Below are 27,943 nucleotides of genomic sequence, written 5' to 3' on the forward strand. Positions count from 1 at the left end.
TAAATATGAGCTAAAATAAAACTGACGGAACTTTAAAGTCACGTGGTGCACCTATCACGTCACCTAACTGGCCAATGAGGAGCGCTGCGTATGAATAGTATGTGAGTATATCAGTCCCGTCAGGATCTTCACTTATATATTCCCTCATTAAGCAAATTTGGGGAAGTTTTGTGGAATAAATTGAGGAAAATTTGCTAGAATTTGGAAAAATTGAGAGTTCTTTCAAAATGTAAGATTAAAAATGGCTGCAGTCAGAAGTGGAAATCTGAGCTCTGCAAATTATTGTGGATTATAGTAGAATTTTTGTATAACCTTAAATATCTACATTTGAATTGGTAATTTACTAAATGTTTTAAATGTTTTTTCAATCATTTTTACTTTCTCGAGCGGGGGGCCAAATTTGAATGCGCTAAAGGGCCGGATTTGGCCCCCGGCCTTAAGTTTGACACTTGCTGTCTCACTCAAGTTCTGTGTAGCACTGATTCTAGCATTTTAAGCAGTAAGTGGACCATTTCACCGATGAATTACAGACAACGTTTTCACATCTTCTCGTTTTATCGTTTAGTTCACTTGAAGACGAGCGTAAAAACAACGGCTCCAATGCTATTCTACTGTGTAACAAACACGAAAATTACGCACAATCTCACGCAGAATTCACCACGTGTTGGATGAGACTGGCTAGTTTTACACTACTGATGAAGCGACTAATGTTGCGTCGCGAATTTACCTTGTTTTAATGTTGCTGTATTTATACCGAAAATATCCTTAATCCTTCTTTCTTTCGACCTCAACGGATCGCGGCGCATGCCGCAAATTGCAACCTTCTACTTTATTCTCGAAATTTCAACTTTAATCTTGATCTGCCCAAAATTATTTTCTTTATTAAAATTGTCCCTAATCATCTTCCGTAGGTTTGTCATTTCTCGGACAGTCAAGGGAGGGCGCTGTGGTCAAACTGGTTTTACCACAGAAGAAGAAAGAATGTAGGTCACCTCGAGAAATATAAACAGGAAAAAATCGAGCCGAAGGGAGCATAGACATTATATGGAAAGGGGGAGGGGGAGGGGGAAGGGGGGCGTGTCTGTGACGTGACCTTAAAAAATCGGAAATAATTCGAACTTTCAAACTAAGACAAGTCTGTTGTTTTAATCAAAGGAACAAAACAAAATTGAGCATTTGTTTTTGCTATATGCGAGCACAAAAATAATTTTTGGACATTAAGTTTGGTTTACAAATTAAAGTTTTTTATTTATTTTTTACAATTCAATTTTAATTATCACAGGTTTTTTTTTTCACGAGTTAAACACGTAAAAAATAATATTTCGAAAAATTATTCTACATTTTAAGTGAATAATAAAAAGTGGTTTTGATTTCATATTTGATGTAATTCTTGATTGTCAACGTTGGACATATACATATATATATATATATATATATATATATGGATGGACATTTTTTTAAAATAAAATTACAAGGTAGCCTATATACGTGCATACCATGGCAATTCTGATATGTTAGGAAAGTTAATATACATTAATTATATAAAATGTCATATTAACCACGTAGATTCTTTTTATTGTCATTATACAAAATGTACAACAAAAGTGGGTGTGCAATCCCCTTCAGTGCAGTTAAATTGTACAGTTAAACTGTTTTTTTTTTTTTTTTTAAGGTGTAATAAATAAGGGATATGCAGTTACATGCCAAATGCATATAAAATGTCAGCGTCTATAGTAATAATACCAAGGAAACAGAAACAATAAACAAAAGAGATTAATAAATAAGAAGACGATTGCTGTTAATCGACATAGATCATTCCAAAAACAGTTGTTGACGCGAACGCTTTTATTTTGTGGTTGTCAGCGGAAGCTTCGTAGAGTTTCGTTCATCTTGCAAGCTCCGCGTTGTTTACGGCTCGGTTTTATTTGCGCAGGAACGAACGGATAGAAACAGATTGTTTGGAGCTGGTGCGGACTAAACATGGACCCGAAGGAGGAGACGGTGCCGGTGAAACGGTGAGACACTAACCAACGGTTAAAGATGCTTTTTTAACGCGTTTTTATTAATGCATTTTCTGTCAGTCCTCATGAGCCGTAAAAAAGCAGCAGACGGTGAAAAAAAAAAAACAACAGGCGCAATATTTCACATTTACACTGTTTATGCAGATTTTATGCATCAAATGCTGACATTTGGAGCAAATAGCTTGTAATTGTGCTCGAAACTGAAAGATGATGACTTGTAATGCACATGTTGGGGTGTTTGTTCTGCTTTGTTGGCCTCACGGTTTATTTTCAGTATTATCTCCTGTCTTTGGGGCTGTTTACTGGATAAATCTATGACATTTCTGTCGGACTTCTGTTAAACATATATTGTCAGATTGTTCCTTCTGTGCATTACTGGTGGAGCTTGGTTTGTTTTTTTCTACATTTGAAGCACATTTATTGGTCATTTTCTGCTTTTTTTTATTTATTTATTTTTTTTTAACGTTGTTTATTTTACATCATTTTACCTTTGAGGACAGTACCACATAATTTTAACTCTATTTATCCATATGTTGTGTTTATTATTACGACTAATGTGTAGCTACGTGTAACATAAATTATTGCTTCAAAGAGCAGTGGTTCACATGTTGTGAAAGGGTTAAAACTGGGACTCTTTGGGGTTGTTTACGTCATCATTCTATGATTTTTCTGTTGGACTCGTTTTAAAAAAAACTTCAGATTGTTACTTTAGTGCATCAGTGGTGTAGTGAGTTTGTTTTTTGTATCTTTGAAGCACATTTATTGGTCATTTTCAGATATATATATATATATATATATATATATATATATATATATATATATATATATTAGAGTATTTAACCTTTTACACTGATTAATCGAAGTGACTGATTGATTATTGAGGACAACAACACACAGTTTTTGCTCTTTTTATTTATCTATATGCTGTGTTTATTATTACTACAGAAGTGTGGCTGTAATAAGAATTATTGCTTTATAGATTCATTGTTTACATGTTTCTGGAAGTGTTATAACTAGGACTGTTTGGGTTGTTTACTGTGGATTATTGTGATATATTGATTAAAGTCAGATTATTATATATTATTATATCAGGGTTCTCACTAGAAATTTGTCACTGTATAGGGGGCGTGGCGCGCGAGCGTCGCTGGCACGGAAATTTTGAAATTTATAACTGGCCAAATTATTGCCAAAATTAGTGAAGTAAAGCTAAAGTTTTTTTTTTTTTATCTTTGTTCTGCCTTACTTTTAGGGGAGTGCCATATAAGGGACCGCACAATTCGAGGGTGCCACGATTCGATTAATCAACGATTATTACTATATTAACTATTGTCTTTCTCGCCATGTTTTGACCATCAACAATTAACTCAAATAGAAAAACACAGCAACTTAAATTTGATATTTTTTGGCTGTGATAATAATATTATGCAATGCTTAGTTTAGCTTTAGTTAGTTTAATTGACCTAGATTATGCAGCTTCACATCGTCATTAGGGCTGGGCGATATGGACCCAAAAAAACTCATATCTCAATATGATTATTTCAGAATAGCGATAGTCGATATAAATTCCAATATTTTGATTTAAATAAAGTCGGACCAGAAAAACAAATCTCGGTTAAATGTGCTGATGAAAAAGGCCTCACAGGCTCATTTATTAACAAACAGCTGATCAGTATGTGCCACTTTTGGCTTTTTCTTCTCTGAGACAGCACGTGTGAGTGAGTTCTGTAGCATGGCTTGTTTTTGGCGAAGGTCTGGGTTAGGACGCACTCAGTAATCCATCTAACTGAGCTTTTCATGTTGTTCTATGAAGTATCAAAAGCAGCGACTCCTAAAATGTGTATTTTAATATAAAACTAGCTATAAAAATATATAGATATATCAATATAGTCAATATTGTAATTATTTATATCTCCAAAATAGAAAACTTAACATACTCAATCATATATCATTGGTACCGCTGATTCTACGTGAACTATTACTGAAATGCCTCTTATTATTATTATTAGGGATGTAATGATTAATCGTAAGTAAATTTCTTTTTTCTAACAGATGCTCCAGAATGTTGAATGAAAAGAACAAACACTAAGGCATAGAAAAGGAAGAAAATGTACATAATTAATAAAATATGGTTAATTAAATAGGGATTCAATACCAATGCACACCCCCAGGAAAAAGTAACAAAATAATACAAATGTACAAGTATAATACTGATCAATACAAGTATAGTGCAGTGAGCCATCTATCAACTACACTGTAAAATCACAGAGCTGTTGTGCTGAAGTGATGAATTGTACAGTTTGCAAACCCATATTGTGCATAAAAAGATCTTGATTTATCGGTAAATTGGTGAGAGTATCGCCAAAGTTACGGCAAAATGTTGCTAATGCAGCCGAGTGGCCTTCTAGCGTTTTTATCTGACGTCGTACAAGAAAATATTGATCGAATTCAAACATGCAGCTGGTTGATTACGGAGGGAACTTTGAACTCCTCAGGTACGTGTTGTTATTGTGTTTAACGCAGGTGTTATACACTTAGTGTGTTGTTTGGTTCCAGGGTCAACCCAGTCCAAAAGAAGAACGTGAGGCCAGGGGGTGGGTGTGTGTGTGTGTGTGTGTGTGTGTGTGTGTGTGGAAAAACACTTTCCTGTATGTGACCTCTTTGTTCTAAATCAGGGTGTGTTATTTTATAGATGTGTGGTGTACAGCTGATTGGAATGAAGTATGTTCTAGTTTGATTTGTTTCTCACTTTGAGGTCATTGTGTTGTTTAGTTGTTTCTCAGTTTCTCTTATTGTTTTTTTTTTTTTTGTTTTTTGTTTTTTTTGCTTTTTCCTCGCGACAGATTCCAAATGCTCGTGCTTTTGTTTTCATATTTAACTTAAAATGTAAATGTTTTCTAAATGCAGCATTTAAAAGCTTTGTTTTGCAGGATGGAAAATCTGAAATTAATTTCCCTAAATGTAAATAACCATATTGTTATGATATTTAACATTATGTTTGTTATTATTCTTTTAAACCAAATTATTTTATCAAATCAGACACTTTTTGACAATTTTTCTTTTATAGAAACGAGCACTGATAATTATTAGTGGAAGTGGATACAGGGGACATAAAAACCCAATATTTATACAGAAAGAAATATAAAAATTTCATAGTTAGATTAGATTAGATATACTGTTATTAAATCCTTGGGAAGGCTCTGTCAGGGAAATTATATTTCCAGCAGCGTTACAGAAAAGAAAAACGCAAACAGGGTTAAATAATCTATAAATACAGAATATATGAGAACAGTGTTTCCACACTTTATTGCCCCATGTTCCCTTTAGCCTTTATTTCTTATCACATGTACCCTTAGATCATGTTAATACATTATATTTGGGTCTGCAGAGCAGGCTCGTCTAAACTCTTTACTGTGTCCCGTCCACTTAACCTTCAATTTTAAGTCCTTTGTTTTATTCATTTATTTCTGATGTTTTGCTGTTGTAGAATTTTAACTTCACCTTTTGGTGTATTTTAAAGAGTTGTGCTACAATTATTATTGATGGATGAGAAAGAAGTCCGGTGTGCATGTTTCCGTGGTGCCTCTGAGAGATATTCAGTACCCCAGTTTGGAACCACTGTACTAGAAGAAACCAAATGATGGTAGAATACAACATTTTAAAAAACAACATGTACAGAAAGCTCATTTAAAAAGCTTATACCCACAAATCTGCAAAAAAAAAAAAAATCATTAAGAGAGAAAGTAATTATAACTTGCGAGGGTATCCCACATTTACACATATCTTAATATCAGGGAGACGCACCATATTACGTAACATGACAGTCTTTGCCTTCGTCTGTAATGGAAACTTCTATAATAGTGTGTGCGTGTGCAGCCCTCCCTATTTTCCAGTTGCTTCTTTTCTCCTTGAGGTCTTGTGACTAGAGCTGGCGCCCCTCCCCCACTGGCCGAGGGCACACCAGGACACCACTGAACACATGCTTTGTGTGTGAGTGTGTCTGCTTGTGTGTATGTGTGTACTTTGTAGAGGAACAGGAATCTTCAGTTGCCAGCGTTTCCTGCAGAGCAACATGAAGCCTTCATACTAGGCTTTACACCGATCGGATCGGCCGATGTTTTGCATTTTATGCAATTAATGTGATCAGCTGTAATGTCTCCAAATGCCGATCCGATCACTGACGTCATTGTCGTGATGAAACTTTCTGTAGATGCTCCCATTGCATTGTTTTATATCATCTCATTTACATACACCAAAGAGGTGTTTGCTCTACGTGACACGGCTTTATTTCACTTGCATTTGTGCACAAAGGTGAAAACCTATGAGCGAAGTGCAAAACGTCTCAGTTGGAGTGAAGCGGCTGAGGCTGAGCGCCGGGTCCTCCTTGTGCTGAAAGCGGTAGGGTTGGGCACAGAGAACTGTTCCTTCCTCACGTCCGGTTCCGGAATCGTTACGAAGATGTTTGAATTTCTATCATTTGTTTTTGTTTCCTAAATGCCCGCACTAGTTTGTTTCTGCGGTTTGTGTTACTCTGCTCTGCTTGCGCTGGTTTGTATAAAGGTGCGTTCACACCAAACGTGACTGTAGCGACTGCAGTCACTTCATTCGCCTGTGAGGAGTCGCTGGAACATTGTGGTGTTTTTTGTCACTCCTTTACTTCATTGCTCCAGTGACACGTGTGTGTGAAAAAAAGAATGAAAACTATATGAATTAGGCTACAAATACTGTATAATGTGTGCATGAGAGTGAATTCATTGATTCTGGCAGAAAAGTGAGTTGATGAATTATTGATAATCAAAGAACAGTGAAAGAAGAGAAATGTCTCCAATAAAATGCATTAAAGATCAAAAGTAACAATAGTGAGGATACAGGAGGCATCCTCACTATTGTTATCTGCATTAACTCTCCTCCTACATACCGCTCGTCCCATGTCAAAAACTTCTGAAAGTTCCAGAGATTTATGTTGTCACTTTTAAACTTTCTTTCCCATTCATTTATATTGGAAGTTAGTGTTTTTTTTTTTAAATTTTAACCCCTTCATCCTCAGCCATTCTTCAACTGATTCAAACCATTCAACCTTTAACATGTTCAGCTTCTACCTCCAACCCATTTCAGCTTTCTTTAAAAAAATGTTTTCAACTAGTTCAACTTTTTTTTTAATCTTTTCAACCTTATTGCTAATGCTCAGTTATTGCTCGGTTAATGCTATTGCTAGGCTAATGTCAGAGCTAACAAGCCTCACGCTTTGAGTGTGACAGTAACGCAATTTGACACATTCTCACACCACACGCCACACTTTACATTTCTCACGCTTATATTTCCCCACTCAATACTCTATGTATTTTTTTCATGATAATGAACTTTGATGCTCGCGGCTTGCCGTAGCTCGAGTAATTCCGATTGACTGACCGAGATAACCAATCCATGTCTCCTTGTGCCTAAATTTAACCAACCACAGCAGGCATCACACAATAATAAACCAATCAGAAGCAACGTAAGGCGGGTCTTGACGAGCCGTCTCTAATGACACCTCACACAACCCAATTTTATTCACTGTTTATATTGCTCTGTGTGTGTGTGTGTTCGTGTGTGTGTGTGTGTGTGTGTGTGTGTGGTGTGTGTGTGTGTGTGTGTGTGTGTGTGTGTGTGTGGTGTGTGTGTGTGTGTGTGTGTGTGTGTGTGTGTGTGTGGTGTGTGTGTGTGTTGTGTGTGTGTGTGTGTGGTGTGTGTGTGTGTGTGTGTGTGTGTGTGTGTGCGTGCACGTGCCGGTGACAAGGGAGAGAAAGGGATGATCATTTCTTCTTCAGCCGTGTTGTTTACAGCACTCATCATAGACATCTCCACTTTTACGGTTTAACTGATGAACGTACTAAAGGATGAGTTCATGCAGAATATAAGCTTATTAATGAAGTTAACCGTTTTTGCCCCGATAAATTCAAGAGGTCCTGGCTGCAGACACTTTTTCACACAGGGCCATGTAGTTTTTCTACCTCATTAATAAAACTTATCTTTGACTAATGTTTAAATTTGTTTGATCTGAAACATTTAAGTGTGGAAAACATGCAAAAAAGTAAGCAATCAAGAAGGTGGCAAAGACTTTTTCAGCTTGTAATTACTTTTTAGTTTTGATATTCTATTATAATATCTTATACAATTGTTGTACTATATGTTCATTTATTTGCATTTTTAAAATGTTATGTTTTTTATCAAGGCTCTTAATCTTTGTTTTTTCATTATTCATGTATACAGTGTTTGATTTTCTAATGAGTTTATGTGTTTGTCTATTGTTACGTATTTGATTTAATCCCAGTTGTGCTTCCTTAACTCTGCTTATTTATTTATTAGTATTATTGATCGTAGGGAGAACGGGACGTTGTGTTTGACAGCAGCGCTGCTGTTCTTTCACGTCGGATTGTAAACAGCAGTCGCTGTAGTAGAAACCAGAGCCTGCGGCGATGTGTGAGGTGACGCTTTGACACTCACATGTGACACTCGTGGACGGTCGTACTATGTGACCTTTAAACTGTCTGAATTCTAACTGCTGTGTAAAGGCAGTGTCGTGTTGTTCCTGTAGGAGGATTTATACATTTTAAACCTCTCTTGTTATTATATTGTATTACAAATAGAATAGTCAGAATTAGTGACACGTTGTGTCTGCCCAGATATTTTTATACTGCATTTTATTATTTTTATTATTATTATTAATAGCAGGGTTGGAGTCAAATAAATTAAATAAGCCTTTAAATAAATAAGCTCATGAAACTTAACATTCATCTTGTGTTATCATCGAGGTTTGTTTTAACCCATGTCTTAAATCATCTGTAAAATACACAAAAAAATATTATCTATCATTTAATTTGTTTCTTATCTCTTTGTCACCTTGTTAGGCTTCCTAATCAATGAAAATATTGGTTTTAATATTTTTGGTGTGAATGTCTGAGCCTTATTTGTGTCATTGTACCCCTCGATTTCAATTTTTTTTTTTTACGATAAAATGGACATAATATTAAACATATTTTAATAATTGTTAACTACGCAAGTGTAAGCCATAGAACTATAACATGGTTCCACTATGTTGCATTTAATTACATTGTAAATGACAGTTTTTATAGAATTTTTAAATCTGAACTCAATTACAATTAAAATATGATTACAACGGCAACATGTTTTTTTCAATTTAGATTACAATTATAATTACATCATAATTGTAATTACCAATCATGCAATTACAATTATAATTGACCCCAACTCTGATTGATAACTGCATTTATATTTGACAAAGTGAAAGTATAGAATGAATACAGTAGTTTAAGATTGTGTGTTTTAATTTGAAAAAGAATAATGAAAAAAAGAAGTATTTTTAATAGGGATCAGCCTTAGCCGATGACCGATACGGACTGCCAATTTTCTCTAGCTGATATTTGGAGCCGATACTACGTTTGCTCCCTCAATTTACATCATAAAAATTACACAATGATGATAACAAATGGTACAAGTCTGAATTTTTTTTAAAGGAACATTTATTGAAATTAACAAAGGTGAGGTAGAACAACACCAAGTATAAAATATTTAACAAATGATAACAGCTGTTGCTCACAGTCCCCGCCCCTTTCCCGGGCTGTAGTGCTGTCCTTTTTTACAGTGTATGGTCTGCAGGAGTAGAAGATGGAATTAGCAACTTTTCTGCTTGAAAGGTAATTACTGCCGCTTGATTTATATTATGTTTGATTTCTAGATGTTACACTAGAACTCTGCGGTGCATGGGTTGTTTGCCTGCGCAGCAGCCTCCGTGTGAGTGCTGTAAGTGACACTGTGTTGTTGCTGCTGTTGTTGAGGTGTGTGCACATAGAGAGAGAGAAGCACTGTAGTAATATGCTTTTAAACAGTGCGTTATATTACTGTGATGTTGCTGTCGGACTAACGTTAGCTTGTTAGATCCTCTGAGGGAGGGACTTTGGAAAGTTTGGAGGTAGGGCAAGAGAGCAGCGGGGAGAGAGGGATCTGAGAGTCGCTTACCTGCACCTTTAAGGCTTCAATAATGTATTTAAAATCAACAAGTTTGATTAATGTTTTTTTAAATCCTGAAACATGTGCAATGAAACTTTTATTTTGAGGGTTGATGGAGAGTCACGCAGCGATAAGAGGAAAAGCGAACTTGTACGTGTCTTTATTTACATTCACAAACATTACAGCCCTGCACTGTGTGGACTAATATGGACCTGTTTATCTCCCGGCTGGATGTTTTCACCCAGCAGCAGCACTTAATAGTCTCTGGTTCAACCGGTCAATGAGGTTAACCTAGGCGCCCCCAAGCCCTCGGGGTGTAACTTCAGCTGCTCGTTTACAAACTGATGCGCTGGCGAGGAAGAGGAGGATGAGGGGGGAGGGGCTGGTGAATGTCACAGGATTGTTTTTGCATATTCCACTTCTCTTCGTCAATCACCTCCTGGCCCCTGGAACTAGTTTTAGGATGCCTCCGAGGGCCCTTTGTTTTTCACAGCGAGGTCACTCCCATCCTTTGAAGATTTATTTAACTGGATAAGCTAATCTGATGGCGTTTCCAGGTCTGACTTTGGGTGGAATTTATTTGAAGCAGAGCAAGTCCATGCAACGCCGACAGTTATCACAGTTTAACTCTCAGCCTCCGTGACATCCGCAACTTCCTTCCAAGATCGGCTCTGATAAGTGGACTCATCACGTGTTGCCGTGACAACAGCACAGGGCTTTACTTTGTGCTGCTGGCTTTACTCAAACTATGAGAATCTCATGACGAGTCGACAGATGTGCCTACAGAGACCTGAGAGGAACTTTTTGATTTTTCTTTCCGTCTTCTATGATGATCCTTAAAACCAGCCGTGGCATGTTCAAGATGTTCAACTCAAGGTAGGGCTGGGCCATATGGACCAAAACTCATATCACAATATTTTTTTCTCAAAATGCCAATATACGATATAAATCATGATGTTTTTAATTCAATAAAATCTTACCAGAAAGACAATTCTGGGTTAAATTTGCTGATGCATAATGTTACAAAGGCACATTTATTAACGAACAGCTGCACAATATGTGCCACTTTCGGCTTTTTCTCCTCTATGGGACAGCATGTGTGAGTGAGTTCTGTAGTAAACAAGTATTTTAATACAAAATAAGCTATAAAAATATAAATAACGTAATACTTAATATTGTCATCTATCGCCAAAATAGAAAACTTGATATATCTTGAGTTTTGATATAATGCCCAGGCCTAACGCATGGTAGCAGATGGTTTGATCGAGTCTCTCCAAACTTAGAAGATGTTAGCTGCTGGATTTCAGTTATTGGGTTAACAACAACAAATCTTTGAGCATTAGGAATAGTTTGTCTGGAAAATCCACTTAGTTTGAGACGATGTGAACAACCTACAAATGAACTCTAGAGCAGATCAGGGAAGTGCAACCTACAGCGTTTGTTTCGGAGTTTTTTCGATCAGATTCACTGCTCTAAAAAAAAAAAAAACCACCACCACAGAACGTTAAAAAACGAAAAGAATTCAGCAGTTGAAGAAAGTTACCGGAAAAAGTAACTATTTGAATCTTTAGGGCAGACGATGCAGCAGTTTTTTGACGGCCTGTGACGCTCCGGGGAGACGTTTCCTTCACCCTGTTCTTCTTTCTTCTTTTTCCCTGCGGAAAATCCTATCCACGCCGTACAATATGAGTTCTCGTGCGCCGTAAATGAAATTGAGCAAACTTAAAGTGATATAATTATCAGCTGTTCTTGCCCTTTCAGCTCGAGTTGAAGGCTATCGCAGTTATTGACCACAGTTTGTGGTTGCAGTGGTGATCCAGTCTTGGCTCCTACGTGAGTGACTCAGACGGCACACGCGGCCCATATGGAGTTACCACATGCAGTGCGAAGGGGAACCAAGCCAAATTAAAGTGGTAAAACGATCCGATGACGCATCGTCAAGGCGGGTCCAGGACGATCCTGGTGTGAAAAGTCAAAAACCAAACCGGAATAGACCAAAAAAAAAAAAACAATCTTGTAATAGTTTTTTTTTTTTAAGTCAACATGTTTTGAAAGTTTCTAACTGTACACTGTCAGCTCGATCCTGGCTTGCAGTTTTATTTTGGAGCTTCGAGGTGTTCCAAACTACGTCTGTGGAGGATCATCAGAGCTGTAGACGGACACCATACGCACAGGCTCGTTGGCTTCTGTTGTGCACACGTACGACACACACACACACACACACACACACACGCATACACACACAGTACCCATGTCCTTTTTCTAAAACTCTGAATAAAAGTCAGGCAGTTCCTTGGAGTTTGTTTTGATCCTCTTCCAGCCGCTTTTGACCTGCATAAATAATCACAGAGGAGAGGAGGACGGATTAAGCGCAGATACACAGTGTACGGATTCTTTAGCTTTGGCTCCACGCCCTCAACGTGGGCCAAACAATGTACTTTGTGGATAACGGACAAGTGTTGTTGCAACACGTCTTTGTTTTATTTGTCTGTTTAATAGAAGGAAAGGAATGTTCAGAGCTGTGAAATGTCTGATTCTTTTTAATCCAAACATAAAAGTGGAGCAAATACAATCAAAGAGTGATGCATTTTCATCTGATTTGTGCAAAACAAAGCCAAGGCAGGCTTTGAACTTAGCGCTTAGCCTTGAAAGGAAGCTGTGGAGGCGGTGTGCGGGCCGGGTGCGGGGGGGGGAGGGGGGGGACTGGAAGGTTTCCCAGTACATAAAACATTATTGACGGTGACGTTGCATGTGGTTGTGGTTGAACAGACTGTTCCAGTCACTTGTTATTCAGCGTGTTGATGTTTTGCTTTTCAATAAGAATGCCGGAATGTTCTTTGAGCTGAAATTTGCACACTCACGATTGAAGGATCGAGAGAAACGTCACGTATTTGTTTTAGGTTGTTACACAGTGAAAGATTTTTATTTATTTTAAAGGTTCTTGTTTTCTGGCCCAAACTTTCCCAATGTTCCCAGATGCATTTCTTTTTTCCTTTTTTTGTCCTTCCAACACAAAGTTTATCTCTGTCATGGGTTTGATTTATGGTTTTTTTCTCATTAAGTGTTCCACTTTTTTGTGTATCTGACCTCATTTCTCTTCCTGTCACGTATTCGCAGTCTTTCTGTTTTAGCTGAGAAAGTGAAAGAAAAGTCCAAACCACTTGTTCAGACATTTAACACTAAGCAACTAGACGAATTCCATGGAAAAAAATGTATTTGTATATCCAAAGAAAGAGCAACATTTATACTATAAATCAGGTTTTTTTTTCTAACATTCTTACATGCAGTTATGAGCCAATAAAAATAGATTAAAAAAAGCATTTTTTCAGATTTTAAGAGGCTGTCACCCAACAATCAATGCATATATGACTAATCATTAGTGATGTGAACAGTCTATGTTCATAGCTCAAAGCTGATCAAATTTCAGGGAGCTGAAACATATGCTAAGTTCTTTACTGAAGACCCAAACATGTTCCAGACCCAAACAAACTTATTACCAATTTCGAGGGGTTGGCATGTCCACCAATAGGATGTATAGCAGATCTTGTTGTATATTCTGAGAGAGTAGATGGAGCTGTATTATCATATCAAATTTCAGTTTCCTATGTGGTGGAGTTCACGAGATATTGGAAGCTGAAAATGGAAGAAAAATGCAAAAATCAATACATACCCCCCTCGCTAAATTGTCCATTTAAGGATTTATATGATCAAACTCTGATCTTTACAGTGTGCCTATTGGATAATCATGAACAACTGGTAAAAAGTGAGAGTAGAATTTTTTTTTTAGACCTAAGTGACCATTAGCTACTAGCATTAGCTACTAGCATTAGTGGTTAGTGTGGGTGTGCTGCTTTCTCTTCACATTTTGCCGACTAGAAAAGTACTAGAAATTAATAAATTTAACAGTATTATAAAAACTATGAGAACAGAATGTAAAGTGCTAACATTACTTAACAGTCAGTTTTAAATGTTTTGCCGTTGTGAGCGTACAAGTCTTTACTTGCAGTTTGGACGGGTTGCGTAACAAAAGTTCAAGGCACAAAGTAAACTATAATCTTTTTAACTGGCACTTTAAGGATGACTCAAAGCAGACAAACTCAATCAAAGCAATATTAAAATTAGGAGACACAACATGTGCTGCTTTGTTTTAAAGTCTGTAGAAGAGCATGTGTCAAACTTAAGGCCCGGGGCCCAAATTGAATTCGGCCCGCTGGAGAAAGTATGACAGAAAAAACATGCATCGTTGTGTAAATTACAAAATAATTTCATTGTAGATATATCAGCCAATTTAAATACACAGATGTAAATCTACAAATTTCCCATGCTTTTATCACATGATTACAGTAATTTATTTAATCTCAAATTGATGAAAAAATGTTAATTTTTTCCAAAATCCTGCAAACTTCCTCAAATTATTCTCCTGAATTAGATAACAATTGTTCATTTTATTAAGGAAATGTAAGATAATCTAAGTTTAGGGTCTTTGCTTTGTGCATAATTTATATACCTGGAAATGCATCTAGAGTACATTAATGTTGAAATTGCTCTTATTCCTGCCTGAAATCTGTGGCCCACATGAGATCAAACTGGTCTGTATTTGGCCCCTGAACTAAAATGAGTTTTGATGCTGGAGAGAGTTTTGTGACAATGAGTGAAGCAGAAACTTTCTTTGAGTTTTTTTTTTAAAATTGTGCTTAGTTTACTTCCAAACCCTTCAGCTTGAATTATTTCCTACTTTCTTTTTTCTTTATTTGTGACCATGATTCTTCTTCTCATGACAGCAGAACCAGTTCGGAGCAGAGGAAGCTCCGTTCCCGCGATGCGGCTCGATGCAGGCGAGGTCAGGAGACGGAGGTGTTCTACGAGTTGGCCAACACGCTGCCGCTCCCTCGCAAGGTCTCCACCCACCTGGACAAGGCCGGCATCATGAGGGTGGCCCTCAGCTACCTGAGGATGCACCACCTTCTCCAATATGGTAAGAAGCCGAGAAAACGCTCCCGACATACGTCCGATCAATGAGCACAGAAATAAAATTAAATACAAGTCAGAAGAATCTTTTTAAGAGCTAAAATCATCTACAAACCACTCTTGATGTGGTCGTACTGGGTTTCCGTCACCACGTCTTTTTTAATTTTTTTTATTTTCAGGTCTGGAGGAGGATGACGAGAAGGTGGAGGATGAAGATCCGATGGACACTTTCTACCCTCAAGCGCTGGCCGGCTTCATCATGGTGCTGACCGAGGAGGGAGACATGGTCTACCTGACGGAGAACGTCAACAAGCAGATTGGCCTCACGCAGGTAGGACACGCAAATAGGTTTCAACAAAAGACTTTACCAAGTGACTTTAGGGTTAGGATCAATTACATTTTTCTACTACAAATGACATTTTTCATTACCAATGTTTAAATCACTATTCAATTATGATCTCATGACCAGCATTTTTTCCAATTACAATTAAATTACAATTATTTTTTAAACTCAGAAAGTCAATTACGTTCTTAGTTACTAAAGTTACTTGAGATCAAACTGCTCGTATTTGGCCCCTGAACTAAAATGAGTTTGACACCCCTGTGATATTAGGTCTTAAATCAGCTGTAAAACACACTAAAAACAAATATCTATCATCTAGTTTCTTTCCTATCTATTAGTTACTTTATCAGTCTTCCTAATCAATGAAAATATAGGTTTTAATATTTTTGGTGTGGGCGTCTGAGCCTTTTTTGTGTCAGTATACGCCTCAATTTTATTTATTTTTTATTGGAAAATTGTGGGAGAGCTTGATATGAAAGATATTTTAATAATTGTTTAACTACATATGTGTAGAACTGGACATAGAACTGTAACATGGTTCCTTAGTTTGGCGTTAAATTATAATTGACAATTTTTATCGGATTTTCATTTGCAATTCCAATCCCAAAGTCAATTTTCTAAACTCAATTACAATTTAATTACGATTATGAGACCAACAGATTTTTTTTTTAAATGACAATTATATTTACGCCATAATTGTAATGAATTATAAATTACACCATTATAATTGACCCCAACCCTGGTAGAGACGCTCAGATATGGATTAATATCACACATCCCTAACACGTACTGGCCTCTCACTGGAGTGTTTTCTGTTGGGTTTTTTCCACAGCTGGAGCTTCTGGGTCAAAGCGTGTACGATTATGTGCACCCGTGCGATCAGGAGGAGCTCCGAGACCTTCTGACTACTCGCCCAGGTCTGAAACCCTGCCACACCAAAGACAAACAAAAGTCCTCAGAAGTATTCAGTGAGGATTTAGTCAGAATTCATATCACAAGAGCAGTGATGAGTTCATGTAACATTTCTGAGCTCTGTTGTGTTTTCAGGGCTGAGTAAGAAAACTCACTCCAAGCAGTCGAACGAGAGGAACTTTTTCCTCCGGATGAAGACGACGCTGACCAGCAGGGGGCGCACGGTGAACATCAAGGCTGCCACTTGGAAGGTTCTGCATCAGATACCACTACATTTACATACTAGTACTGATGCATTTTATTTTTTTTTTTTTTTGTTTGGCAGTGCTTTAATTTTTTTTTGTTTAGTAGCATTATATTTTGTAGAATGGAGATTTATTTTGTAGACAGAATTTTATTTTATTTTGTAAAGTGGCATTTTACTTTGTATGTGGCAATTTGTTTTGATAGTGGAATTTAATTTTGTGGAGTGGTATTTCAATTGCTGTAGTGGAATTTTATTTTGTAAAGGGACATTTTATTTTGCAAAGGGAAATTTCATTTTGTATACTATTACTATTATATTTACTTTTTTGTTTGGCTGTGTTTTTTGTAGAATGGAATTTTTTATTTTGTAGAATTGAAGTGTTTGTATATTTTGTAAATTGGCATTTCATTTTGTTTAGTTTCTCTCGCTCTCTCTTTTTATTTTGTTTAGTGCAAATGTATTTTGGATAGTGGAATTTTTTTTTGTTTAATCGCATTACATTTTATTTTGTAAAGAGAATTTTTTTTTGTATAGTGGTAATTCATCTGGTAGAATGGAATTGTCTGTTGTAATAGAATTATTACAATTTAAATTTTATTTTGGTGGTGTTTCCTTCATTTCCTCCTCTTCCTGTCTCCAGGTGCTCCACTGCTTCGGACACATCCGCTCATTCGGCGGTAGCTCGGTGGCGCCCCCTGCTGCTACCACCATGACGCTCCTGTGCGAGCCCATCCCGCACCCGTCCAGCGTGGAGTTTCCCCTGGACATGAGCACCTTCCTGACCCGCCACAGCATGGACCTGTGCTTCACGCACTGCGAGGGCAGGTACAGCGCCGACCTTTGACCTCCTGCACACAGTGGGAAACAGAGCGAGGAGGAAAAACAAACGCCTCTCTCCTCTTCCGTGTTTGTAGAGTGATGGAGTTGGTGGGATACAGATCGGAGGATCTGATTGGATGCTCGGCCTTCAACTTTCACCATGCGCTCGATTCTGATCACATCAACAAAAGCCTGCACATGCGTGAGTGAAACTATTTGAAATGGACTAAAGTTAAGGATCAGATAAAGATTAAAGAAAAAAAAATGATCATATTACTTTATTTTGATGATCACTAAAATTAGTAAAAATTAAAGTGTCCTAACTTGGTGTTTTCTCTTCACAGTGCTGGCCAAAGGTCAGGTGACCACCAGCCAGTACCGCTTCCTGGCTAACGGTGGTGGCTACGTGTGGGCGGAGACTCAAGCCACCGTCCTCTACAACAACAAGACGTCTCAGGCCGAGGCCATCGTCTGCCTTAACTTCATCCTCAGGTAATTTAATTTAATCGCTCTCTTTCTCCTTTAGCTCCTCCTTTAGCTCCTCTGTTAGTTCTTTCTTTATCTCCTCCGTTAGCCCCTCCTTTAGCCCCTTCTTTAGCCCCTCCTTTGGCTCCTCCGTTAGGTGCTCTTTTAGCGCCTCCTTTAGCTCCTCTGTTAGCTCTTTCTTTAGCTCCCTTCTTAGCTTCTCTGTTAGCTTCTTTTCTTTGTAGGTCCTCTGTTAGCTCCTTCTTTAGCTCCTCTGTTTGGTTCTCCTTTAGCTCCTCCATTAGCTCCTCTGTTAACTCTTTCTTTAGCTCCTCCTTTAGCTCTTTCTTTAGCTCCTCTGTTAGCTTCTTCTTTGGCGCCTCCTTTAGCTCATCTGTTCGCTCCTGATTTAGCATCTTCTTTAGCTCCTTTGTTAGCTCCTCTGTTAGCTCATTCTTTAGCTCCTTCTTTTGCTGCTCCTAGCACCTTTGTTAGCTCTTTCTTCAGCTCTTTCTTCAGCTCATTCTTTAGCTGCTCCTTTAGCACCTCTGTTATCTCTTTCTTTAGCTCATTCTTTGGCTCCATTTTTAATTCCTCTGTTAGTTCCTACTTTAGCTCCTCCTTTAACTCCTCCGCCCTGTCTCTCTGCAGCTCGGTGGAGCAGCAGGACGTGGTTTTCTCCGTGGAGCAGACGCGCTGTGGTCAGCCTAAAGCTGAGCAGCTGCCACTGAAGGCCTGCGTCAATGATGAGGAGGACAACGCCGCATCACTCTTCATAAAGCTGAAGGAGAAACCAGAGGAGCTGCTGCAGTTAGCGCCTGAAGCTGGAGACACCGTCATCCCACTGAGCTCAGGTGAGACAGACAAAGGACGGAATCAGACATTTCTGTGATTCTAAAGCCGTGGTGTGGGTCCTTGAGGTGACGATGATGATGTTTGTGATCTTGTTGGCAGAGGGTCGGGTGGAGCTATCGTTCTGCAGCCCGTCAGATGATGACGACTGCGGGACCGCGCGCCCTCAGGACCTGTGCAGCCCACAGCTGAGGCAGCTGCTGGGCCCCATCTTTAACCCAGACATGCCACCTTCATCATCCGCACCATCTTCACCAGACTGCTCGCCGAAGCCCGCACTGGTAAGAGGAGAACCTGCAATCCTCTTCACACGGTTTCCTCCTATAAACTATTTATGATATAGTAGGAAATTAACGATTAATAATATGCTTAAAATAATATTATCAAGTTGTATTGAATTAATTTTATTATGTAATCTATTATATTTAATAATAAAATAAAACACACACGAGCTTTAGTAGTATGTGTACATGCATGTTTCCTTTTGTAGCCTACAGGGCTAATGACATGATATGTATTTACATAAATAAATAGATACACAGCTCAAAAGGGAGTGGGACAAAACAGTTCACATCAACATGTGTTTTTTTTACAATTGTATTCCATACAAAAGTGTATTTTTATAGTAATTATAGAATTTATTCATTTAATATTATTATTTATTAATTATTATGTTTTATGTATATATATATGTTAATATTAAAAATCAATATGTGAATATACAGTAAACGAATATTAAATAATCAGTGAAATTGTGTTTATTTACTCTTCAGCGTACCGCTGAGGAAGAGGAGGACGAAGTGAAGATGGACACCAGAGAGGTGGAGAAGTTCTTCGCGTTCTGGCCTGAAGAAGCTCAGAAGAAGGAGGAGGAAGTCCAGCAGGTCAGCCTAGAGTCTGAATCATGCTACTGCGTCTGGAGCTACTCCGTACACAGAGGTTGATCAACAACAGTTCTGCGTCAAGGGAACGCGTCGCTCTGCAGTTTAATTTAATCATTAGCTAGCTAAAGGCCTGTGTCTGTCTCTTCTGTCTGTTTTTGTGTCTGTCTGTGTGCTTTCAGAGGGACGTCCTCATTTATTTTCAGGTTACAGTAAATAATGTTTTATGTTTTTTTAAGCACCTTAAAATGCAGTTTCTTATAATTACTTGCCTACTTAACTATGTGTGTTGTTGGACTCAAACATGAAAAGAAATGTTTCAAAACATGTGCTTTATTTTTCAATGTAAGCAAATGCAACATGTAAACAAATTATAACAGTATAACACGAGTGAAACTTATTCACACTAGTGAAACACTCATACACACTAGTGAAACTTATTCACACTCGTGAAACACTCTCATACACACTAGTGAAACTTATTCACACTCGTGAATTCTATTCACACTCGTGAAACACTCTCATACACACTAGTGAAACTTATTCACACTAGTGAATCATATTCACACTAGTGAAACACTCATTCAGACTAGTGAAACACTCATACACAGTGAAACTTATTCACACTAGTGAAACGTATTCACACTCGTGAAACACTCTCATACACACTAGTGAAACTTATTCACACTAGTGAATCATATTCACACTAGTGAAACACTCATTCAGACTAGTGAAACACTCATACACAGTGAAACTTATTCACACTAGTGAAACGTATTCACACTCGTGAAACACTCTCATACACACTAGTGAAACTTATTAACACTCGTGAATCACTCATACACACTAGTGAAACATATTCACACTAGTGAATCCTATTCACACTAGTGAAACACTCTCATACACACGAGTGAAACGTATTCACACTAGTGAAACACTCATTCACACTAGTGAAACTTATTCACACTCGTGAATCACTCTCATACACACTAGTGAAACTTATTCACACTCGTGAATCACTCTCGTACACACTAGTGAAACTTATTCACACTAGTGAAACACTCATTCACACTCGTGAAACACTCTCATACACACTAGTGAAACTTATTCACACTAGTGAAACACTCATTCACACTCGTGAAACACTCTCATACACACTAGTGAAACTTATTCACACTAGTGAATCCTATTCACACTCGTGAAACACTCTCATACACACGAGTGAAACTTATTCACACTAGTGAAACACTCATTCACACTCGTGAAACACTCTCATACACACTAGTGAAACTTATTCACACTAGTGAAACACTCTCATACACAGTGAAACTTATTCACACTAGTGAAACTTATTCACACTCGTGAATCACTCATACACACCAGTGAAACTTATTCACACTAGTGAATCACGCATTCACACTAGTGAATCCTATTCACACTAGTGAAACACTCATATTCACGAGTGAAATTTGTTCACACTAGTGAATCGCTCATACACACTAGTGAAACATTCATACACACTAGTGAAACACTCATACACACTTGTGAAACACACTACTGAAATGTATTCACACTAGTGAAGCTTATTTACACTAGTGAAGCTTATTTACACTAGTGAAACTTATTCACACTCGTGAAACTTATTCACACTCGTGAATCACTCATACACACTAGTGAAACTTATTCACACTCGTGAATCACTCTCATACACGCTAGTGAAACTTATTCACACTAGTGAAACACTCATACTCACGAGTGAAATTTGTTCACTAGTGAATCACTCATACACACTAGTGAAACATTCATACACACTAGTGAAACACTCATACACACTTGTGAAACACACTACTGAAATGTATTCACACTAGTGAAATTTATTCACACTAGTGAAGCTTATTTACACTAGTGAAACTTATTCACACTCGTGAAACACTCTCATACACACTAGTGAAACTTATTCACACTAGTGAAACTTATTCACACTAGTGAAACACTCTCATACACACTAGTGAAACTTATACACACTAGTGAAACACTCTCATACACACTAGTGAAACTTATTCACACTAGTGAATCACTCATACACACTAGTGAAACTTATTCACACTAGTGAATCATATACACACTACTGAAACTTATTCACCCAAGTGAAATTTATTCACACTAGTGAAACACTCTCATACATAGTAGTGAAACTTATTCACACTAGTGAAACACTCTCATACACACCAGTGAAACACTTATATACACTAGTGAAACTTATTCACACTAGTGAAATGCTCCCATACACACTAGTGAAACACTCATACACACTAGTGAAACAGTCATACACACTAGTGAAACAGTCATACACACTAGTGAAACACTCAAACACTAGTGAAACACTCATAAACACTAGTGAAACACTCCATACACACTAGTGAAACACTCAAACACTAGTGAAACACTCATAAACACTAGTGAAACACTCTTCATACACACTAGTGAAACAAACACTAGTGAAAGACTCACACACTAGTGATTTTTTATCATCACTGCTGGACTGTTGTAGTTTACTGTACATAATTTCAGTGGTGCGTGCGTGCATGTGTGAGCAAAACATTTTTTTGTTATTTATGTGAGTGTTTCTGTTAAACATAAATGTATAGTTTACAGTTCATTACCAGAGCATTTCACTAGTGTGTGTGAGCAAATAATGTTTCAGTTGTTTATATGAGAGTGTTTCAATAGTGTGTGTGTGTGAGGTAAGAGAGCTACGGTATCGCCCTGATGATTTGAGGTTTTACACACACACGCTCACAGGTGATTAAATATCTCGGTGTTGTTCTTTGTCCGTCCTCAGAACATGGAGGAGGTGGATCTGGACATGTTGGCTCCGTACATCTCCATGGACGACGACTTCCAGCTCACCATCCTCAGCGGTGCTTTGCCTGAAGAGGGTGACCAATTGTCCTCAGAGCAGCCCTCCATCCCCATCAGCAGGAAGAGGTGAGAATCAATTTATTTATTATATTATTATTTCTATTACATTAATTAAAATCCATATTCAAATAAATGTCACAATAGTTTTATTTTATGAAATTAAAAAATAAAAGTAAATTGTAATTGAAAAATGTCTCCCTTTCTTCAAATATTTAATTTTGTGCTTATTCTCCATCTTTCTCAATTTTTCTTCAGGACTCTGGAGTTGGACGAAGGTTTGCCGGCCAAAAAAGGTTCTCCGTCCATGAAGGAGGAGTTTCTCCTCACCCACAAACTACTGGTGAGCCTAAAGAATAACCACAGAGAGTCACTTTTAAATCACGATAAACAATAAACGGCTCAGGTTGGGATGTGTGGTGTTAGGGTTGTGTTGACGTTTGCTCTCTGACCTCCTGCAGGACTGTTTGGGGGACGTGGACCAATCAGATCTGGTCCTGGACGTGGGAACGCATGGACGCAGCCAACTGCTGACTGACAGCGACCCTGTGTTAGGAGGCGTTCTGGGCCTGTGCGACACCACAGGTATCTACCTCTGTTAATGCTAATATCAATCCTATTGGTAATGCTAAAATTCATGATAATGTCAATGCTAATATTTATGTCAAGGCTTTTGTGAATGGTAATATTACTTTTGATGCTAACATTAATGCTAAGCTTAAGGCTAATTTCAATTCTAAAACAAATGTCAATGATATTTCCAATGCTGATAGCAGTTTTAATGTTATTTGTATTTATAATGCTAATGCTTTTGTTAATGTTAATGTAATTGTTAATGCTAGCATTAATGCTAATCTAGTTGCTAATGTGAATGCTAATATCATTAATAATGCTACTCTTAATGCTATTATCATTGTCAATGCTAATACCAATGCTAATAGCAGTTTTAATGCTATTGTCAATGCTAATATTAATGTCAATGCTAATCCCAAAGCTGATAACAGTTTTAATGCCATTGTCAATGCTAATGTGAGGGCTAATGCGAATGTGAATGCTAATATCATTAATAATGCTAATTTTAATGCTCATATCATTGTCAATGCTAATAGCAGTTTTAATGACAATGTCATTGCTAATGTCAATATCAATGCTCATATCATTGATAATGCTAATCTTAAGGCTAACTTTAATGCTAATATTTATATCAATGCTTTTGTGAATGGTAATAATATTTGTAATTATAAGGCTAACGCTTTTGTTGACGTTAATGTCATTGTTAATTCTAGCATTAATGCTGATTTTTAGGCTAATTTCAAAGCTCATGTCAATGCTGATAGCAGTTTTATTGCTAATGTCAACGCTAATGTGAGTGCTAATGTTAATACTAATGTGAATGCTAATATCAATATTAATGCTAATTATAAGGCTGATGTCAATGCTAATACCAATGCTGATGGCAGTTATTATGCTAATGTCAATGCTAATATTTAAATCAATGCTTTTGTGAACAGTTCAATGTTATTTCTAATTATAAGGCTAATGGTTTGGTTAATGCTAATGTCATTGTTATTGCTAACATTAATGTTAATCTTAAGGCTAATTCCGATGCTAATGTCACTGCTATTGCTGATGCAGTTTTAATGCAAATGTCAATGCTAATGTTAGTGAAACACTGACAACAATCAGGTTCAACCTGAACTGGGCACAACAGGTTTGTGTGACATGTCGCCCTCTGGTGGTCAAATTGTGCATCTACAGTGGTTTAATATAACTGAATACAAAAATGAGAAAGTCTCTAATAAACAGTGTAAAAGTATTTTAAATAAAGTGTAAATTAGATGCATTTTATTTATTGGATAGATAACAAAGATATAATGTGTTTTGTGTGAAATTGATTAATTTTTAATACAAAAATCCTCTCTCTCTCTCTCTCTCTCTCTCTCTCTCTCAGCTCTGATAAAGGACCTCTTCATTGCTCGCCCTCCATACCTCTCTCCTCTCACCTGACGCCCCGCCTCCTCGCCACTTGGGGTGGGGGGTGGTCTCATCGTCACATGACCGCCCTTCCAACGGACAGCAGTTAACGATCACGCATTTCAACTACAACGCACACTGAACGACAACGCACACGCGCACACAGCTCGTTTCGTGTGTGTGATTTTGTGCGGTTCGACGTCATCTGTAGCTTAATGTCAGTACCTGATAGAAACAGCAGGGGGTGCTGTTTGTTCGTCTATCTTTACGCATCGTTAAAAGAGCCGATGTCTTCTGTGCAGCTAGAATCACATTAATCGCAACTTTGTATCGCATTTATCTGCCGTAACCGTCGAGTATGGATACTAACTAACTAACCGTTTTTTTTTCCCCCGATGTGAAGAAGTTACTCGTCAGAGACACAAACCCACAGATAAGCTGGTGAAATCAGTGGCATATTTTTATTTACTTTTTTTTATATTCACAGTTTTTTCTCATGCCTGAAAGTTTTCTGATGAATGTTGAGTCAGCAAATGGTCCGCCAGTGATGATGATGATGATGATTATGATGATAATGATTAGTTATCCATGCCCCCACCCCCCCCCCCTTTTTTGAGCTGATCAGAGCTTTTTAATCTAAAAGTTTCCAAAATGTCTTGGTAATCTGATTGTTTTTAAATGTGTGTATCTGAAATACTAAAGCCATCATTGTAGTGAAACTAAAGTTAGTGGCATGTGACTTTTAACTTGATATTCTGTATGATGATAAACTGAAGCCACACGTGATGATGATGATGATGATGATGATGATTCAATGGTTACTTTTGATGCTGGAGCGGTGGTCGTGATGGTGGTGATGTTTTTAAGGGAGCAGAGTTCTCGTGATTTTGAAGCTGTAGCTAACAAACATTGTTAGGTCTGTGCCTTTTTACCGGCGCACGCTGACGATCAATGAAAAATGTTTTTCTCCGCTCAGCTTTTGTTACCGAAACGCACAAGAACCAGCCGGGAGCCAATCAGCTGGGACGCATTAAACTGGAGCTGGAAAACAGTTGTTATCTTATACTGTTTGTTCTGTGTGTGTCATTCATTCACGTGAATAAAATCAACAGATACACAACAATATGACTTCACTCTGTGTTTGCACATCTACATATAGACATAGATATGGAAATGGCTATAGTTAAATCAGCCTTTTCAGGAAATTAAGCTGTTGCAGCAGATTTTTTTGCCTATTATAGCATTATTTCAGAATTTTTTAAAAATATGTTCCATTTCTATGTATAACTATATAGTCTTATCTGAAAAAATAAAATAAATAGTATACGTTGTAAGTAGCCAAAAATATTGCTGTAATAGGTAGGTGTAGATATTTGCTGAACCAAAAAGCTCTTCATCTTGTATTGTTCTCTAATCCTACTTAATATCAACTATTGTGTCTGAGACAACACCAATGAGCCTAGAAATGCAAAAATCCATTTGTATTGCAGCTAGAGTACAGTAAGGCTATAGTAAGGTATAAAAACAGGCAAAAACACTTCAAATCGAAGGTACGGGATAAAAATGGGTGAAAACACACAAAAACGGAGGTAAAATGGGTGATAAATTTTCAAACACCCAAAAATAGAGGAAAGGCTATAGTAAGGCATAAAAATGGGTGAAAAAATTTCAAACACCCAAAAACGGAAATAAGGCAATAGTAAGGCATAAAAACGGTCAAAAAAGATTTCAAACACCCAAAAACGGAGGTAAGGCTTTAATAAGGCATAACAACTTTTTACTATACTAACTATAGCCATACCTCTGTTTTTTTTCACCTATTTTTATGCCTTTCTATAGCCTTACCTCCGTTTTTGGGTGTTTGAAAAATTTTCACCCATTTTTATGCCATACTATAGCCTTACCTCCGTTTTTGGGTGTTTGAAAAATTTTCACCAGTTTTTATGCCTTACCTCTATTTCTGGGTGTTTGAAATTTTTTCACCCATTTTTATGCCTTACTATAGCCTTACCTCCGTTTTTGGGTGTTTGAAAAATTTTCACCCATTTTTATGCCTTACTATAGCCTTACCTCCGTTTTTGGGTGTTTGAAAAATTTTCACCCATTTTTATGCCTTACTTCTATTTCTGGGTGTTTGAAATTTTTTCACCCATTTTTATTCCTTACTATAGCCTTACCTCCGTTTTTGGGTGTTTGAAAAATTTTCACCCATTTTTATGCCTTACCTCTATTTCTGGGTGTTTGAAATTTTTTCACCCATTTTATGCCTTACTATAGCCTTACCTCCGTTTTTGGGTGTTTGAAATATTTTCACCCATTTTTATGCCTTACTATAGCCTTACTCCGTTTTTGGGTGTTTGAAAAATTTTCACCCATTTTATGCCTTACCTCTATTTCTGGGTGTTTGAAATTTTTTCACCCATTTTTATGCCTTACTATAGCCTTACCTCCGTTTTTGGGTGTTTGAAAATTTTCACCCATTTTTATGCCTTACTATAGCCTTACCTCCGATTTTGGGTGTTTGAAAAATTTTCAGCCGTTTTTATGCCTTACTATAGCCTTACCTCCGTTTTTGGGTGTTTGAAAATTCTTAACCCATTTTTATGCCTTACTATAGCCTTACCTCCGTTTTGGGTGTTTGAAAAATTTTCACCCATTTTTATGCCTTACTATAGCCTTACCTCCGTTTTTGGGTGTTTGAAAAATTTTCACCCATTTTTATGCCTTACCTCTATTTCTGGGTGTTTGAAATTTTTTCACCCATTTTTATGCCTTACTATAGCCTTACCTCCGTTTTTGGGTGTTTGAAAAATTTTCACCCATTTTTATGCCTTACTATAGCCTTACCTCTATTTCTGGGTGTTTGAAAAATTTTCACCCATTTTTATGCCTTACCTCTATTTCTGGGTGTTTGAAAAATTTTCACCCATTTTTATGCCTTACTATAGCCTTACCTCCGTTTTTGGGTGTTTGAAAAATTTTCACCCATTTTTATGCCTTACTATAGCCTTACCTCCGTTTTTGGGTGTTTGAAAAATTTTCACCCATTTTTATGCCTTACTATAGCCTTACCTCCGTTTTTGGGTGTTTGAAAAATTTTCACCCATTTTTATGCCTTACCTCTATTTCTGGGTGTTTGAAATTTTTTCACCCATTTTTATGCCTTACTATAGCTTTACCTCTATTTTTGGGTGTTTGAAATTTTTTCACCCATTTTTATGCCTTACTATAGCTTTACCTCTATTTTTGGGTGTTTGAAATTTTTTCACTCATTTTTATGCCTTACTATAGCCTTACCTCCGTTTTTGGGTGTTTGAAAAATTTTCACCCATTTTTATCCCTTACTATAGCCTTACTTCCGTTTTTGGGTGTTTGAAAAATTTTCACCCATTTTTATGCCTTACTATAGCCTTACCTCCGTTTTTGGGTGTTTGAAAAATTTTCACCCATTTTTATGCCTTACTATAGCCTTACCTCCGTTTTTGGGTGTTTGAAAAATTTTCACCCATTTTTATGCCTTACTATAGCCTTACCTCCG

At 37.4% G+C, this 27,943-nt stretch overlaps 1 protein-coding gene across 4 annotated transcripts; it reads left to right on the plus strand.

The window, feature by feature from the left end:
• Positions 1-1,859: 1,859 nt before the first annotated feature.
• hif1al (hypoxia inducible factor 1 subunit alpha, like) lies at positions 1,860-25,528 on the plus strand. Of its 4 annotated transcripts, none has more exons than XM_028464779.1 (15): positions 1,860-2,015; positions 14,807-15,000; positions 15,173-15,324; positions 16,169-16,253; positions 16,384-16,499; positions 17,136-17,320; positions 17,410-17,516; positions 17,659-17,806; positions 18,431-18,633; positions 18,734-18,912; positions 19,405-19,515; positions 22,355-22,500; positions 22,690-22,774; positions 22,893-23,016; positions 24,383-25,528. In XM_028464779.1, exons 1-15 carry the CDS (start codon positions 1,981-1,983, stop codon positions 24,436-24,438), a joined length of 1,926 nt encoding a protein of 641 aa, XP_028320580.1. In that variant the 5' UTR covers positions 1,860-1,980; the 3' UTR covers positions 24,439-25,528. The 4 variants fall into 4 exon arrangements, with proteins under 4 accessions (XP_028320580.1, XP_028320581.1, XP_028320578.1 ...); XM_028464780.1 differs by having other exon boundaries at positions 1,864-2,015; positions 14,810-15,000; XM_028464777.1 differs by lacking the exon at positions 1,860-2,015 and adding an exon at positions 10,444-10,901.
• Positions 25,529-27,943: the final 2,415 nt, after the last annotated feature.

This window comes from Gouania willdenowi, chromosome 13, assembly GCF_900634775.1.
Source record: "Gouania willdenowi chromosome 13, fGouWil2.1, whole genome shotgun sequence".
Taxonomy (NCBI): domain Eukaryota; kingdom Metazoa; phylum Chordata; class Actinopteri; order Blenniiformes; family Gobiesocidae; genus Gouania; species Gouania willdenowi.

Bases quoted from the DNA above. Each gene is read 5' to 3' on its own strand.
- hif1al (XM_028464777.1), top strand. From the start codon at position 10,852: ATGATGATCCTTAAAACCAGCCGTGGCATGTTCAAGATGTTCAACTCA. The intron at 16,500-17,135 runs GTTCTGCATCAG...TCCTGTCTCCAG, and splicing joins TCAAGGCTGCCACTTGGAAG to GTGCTCCACTGCTTCGGACA. The intron at 22,501-22,689 runs GTGAGAATCAAT...ATTTTTCTTCAG, and splicing joins ATCCCCATCAGCAGGAAGAG to GACTCTGGAGTTGGACGAAG.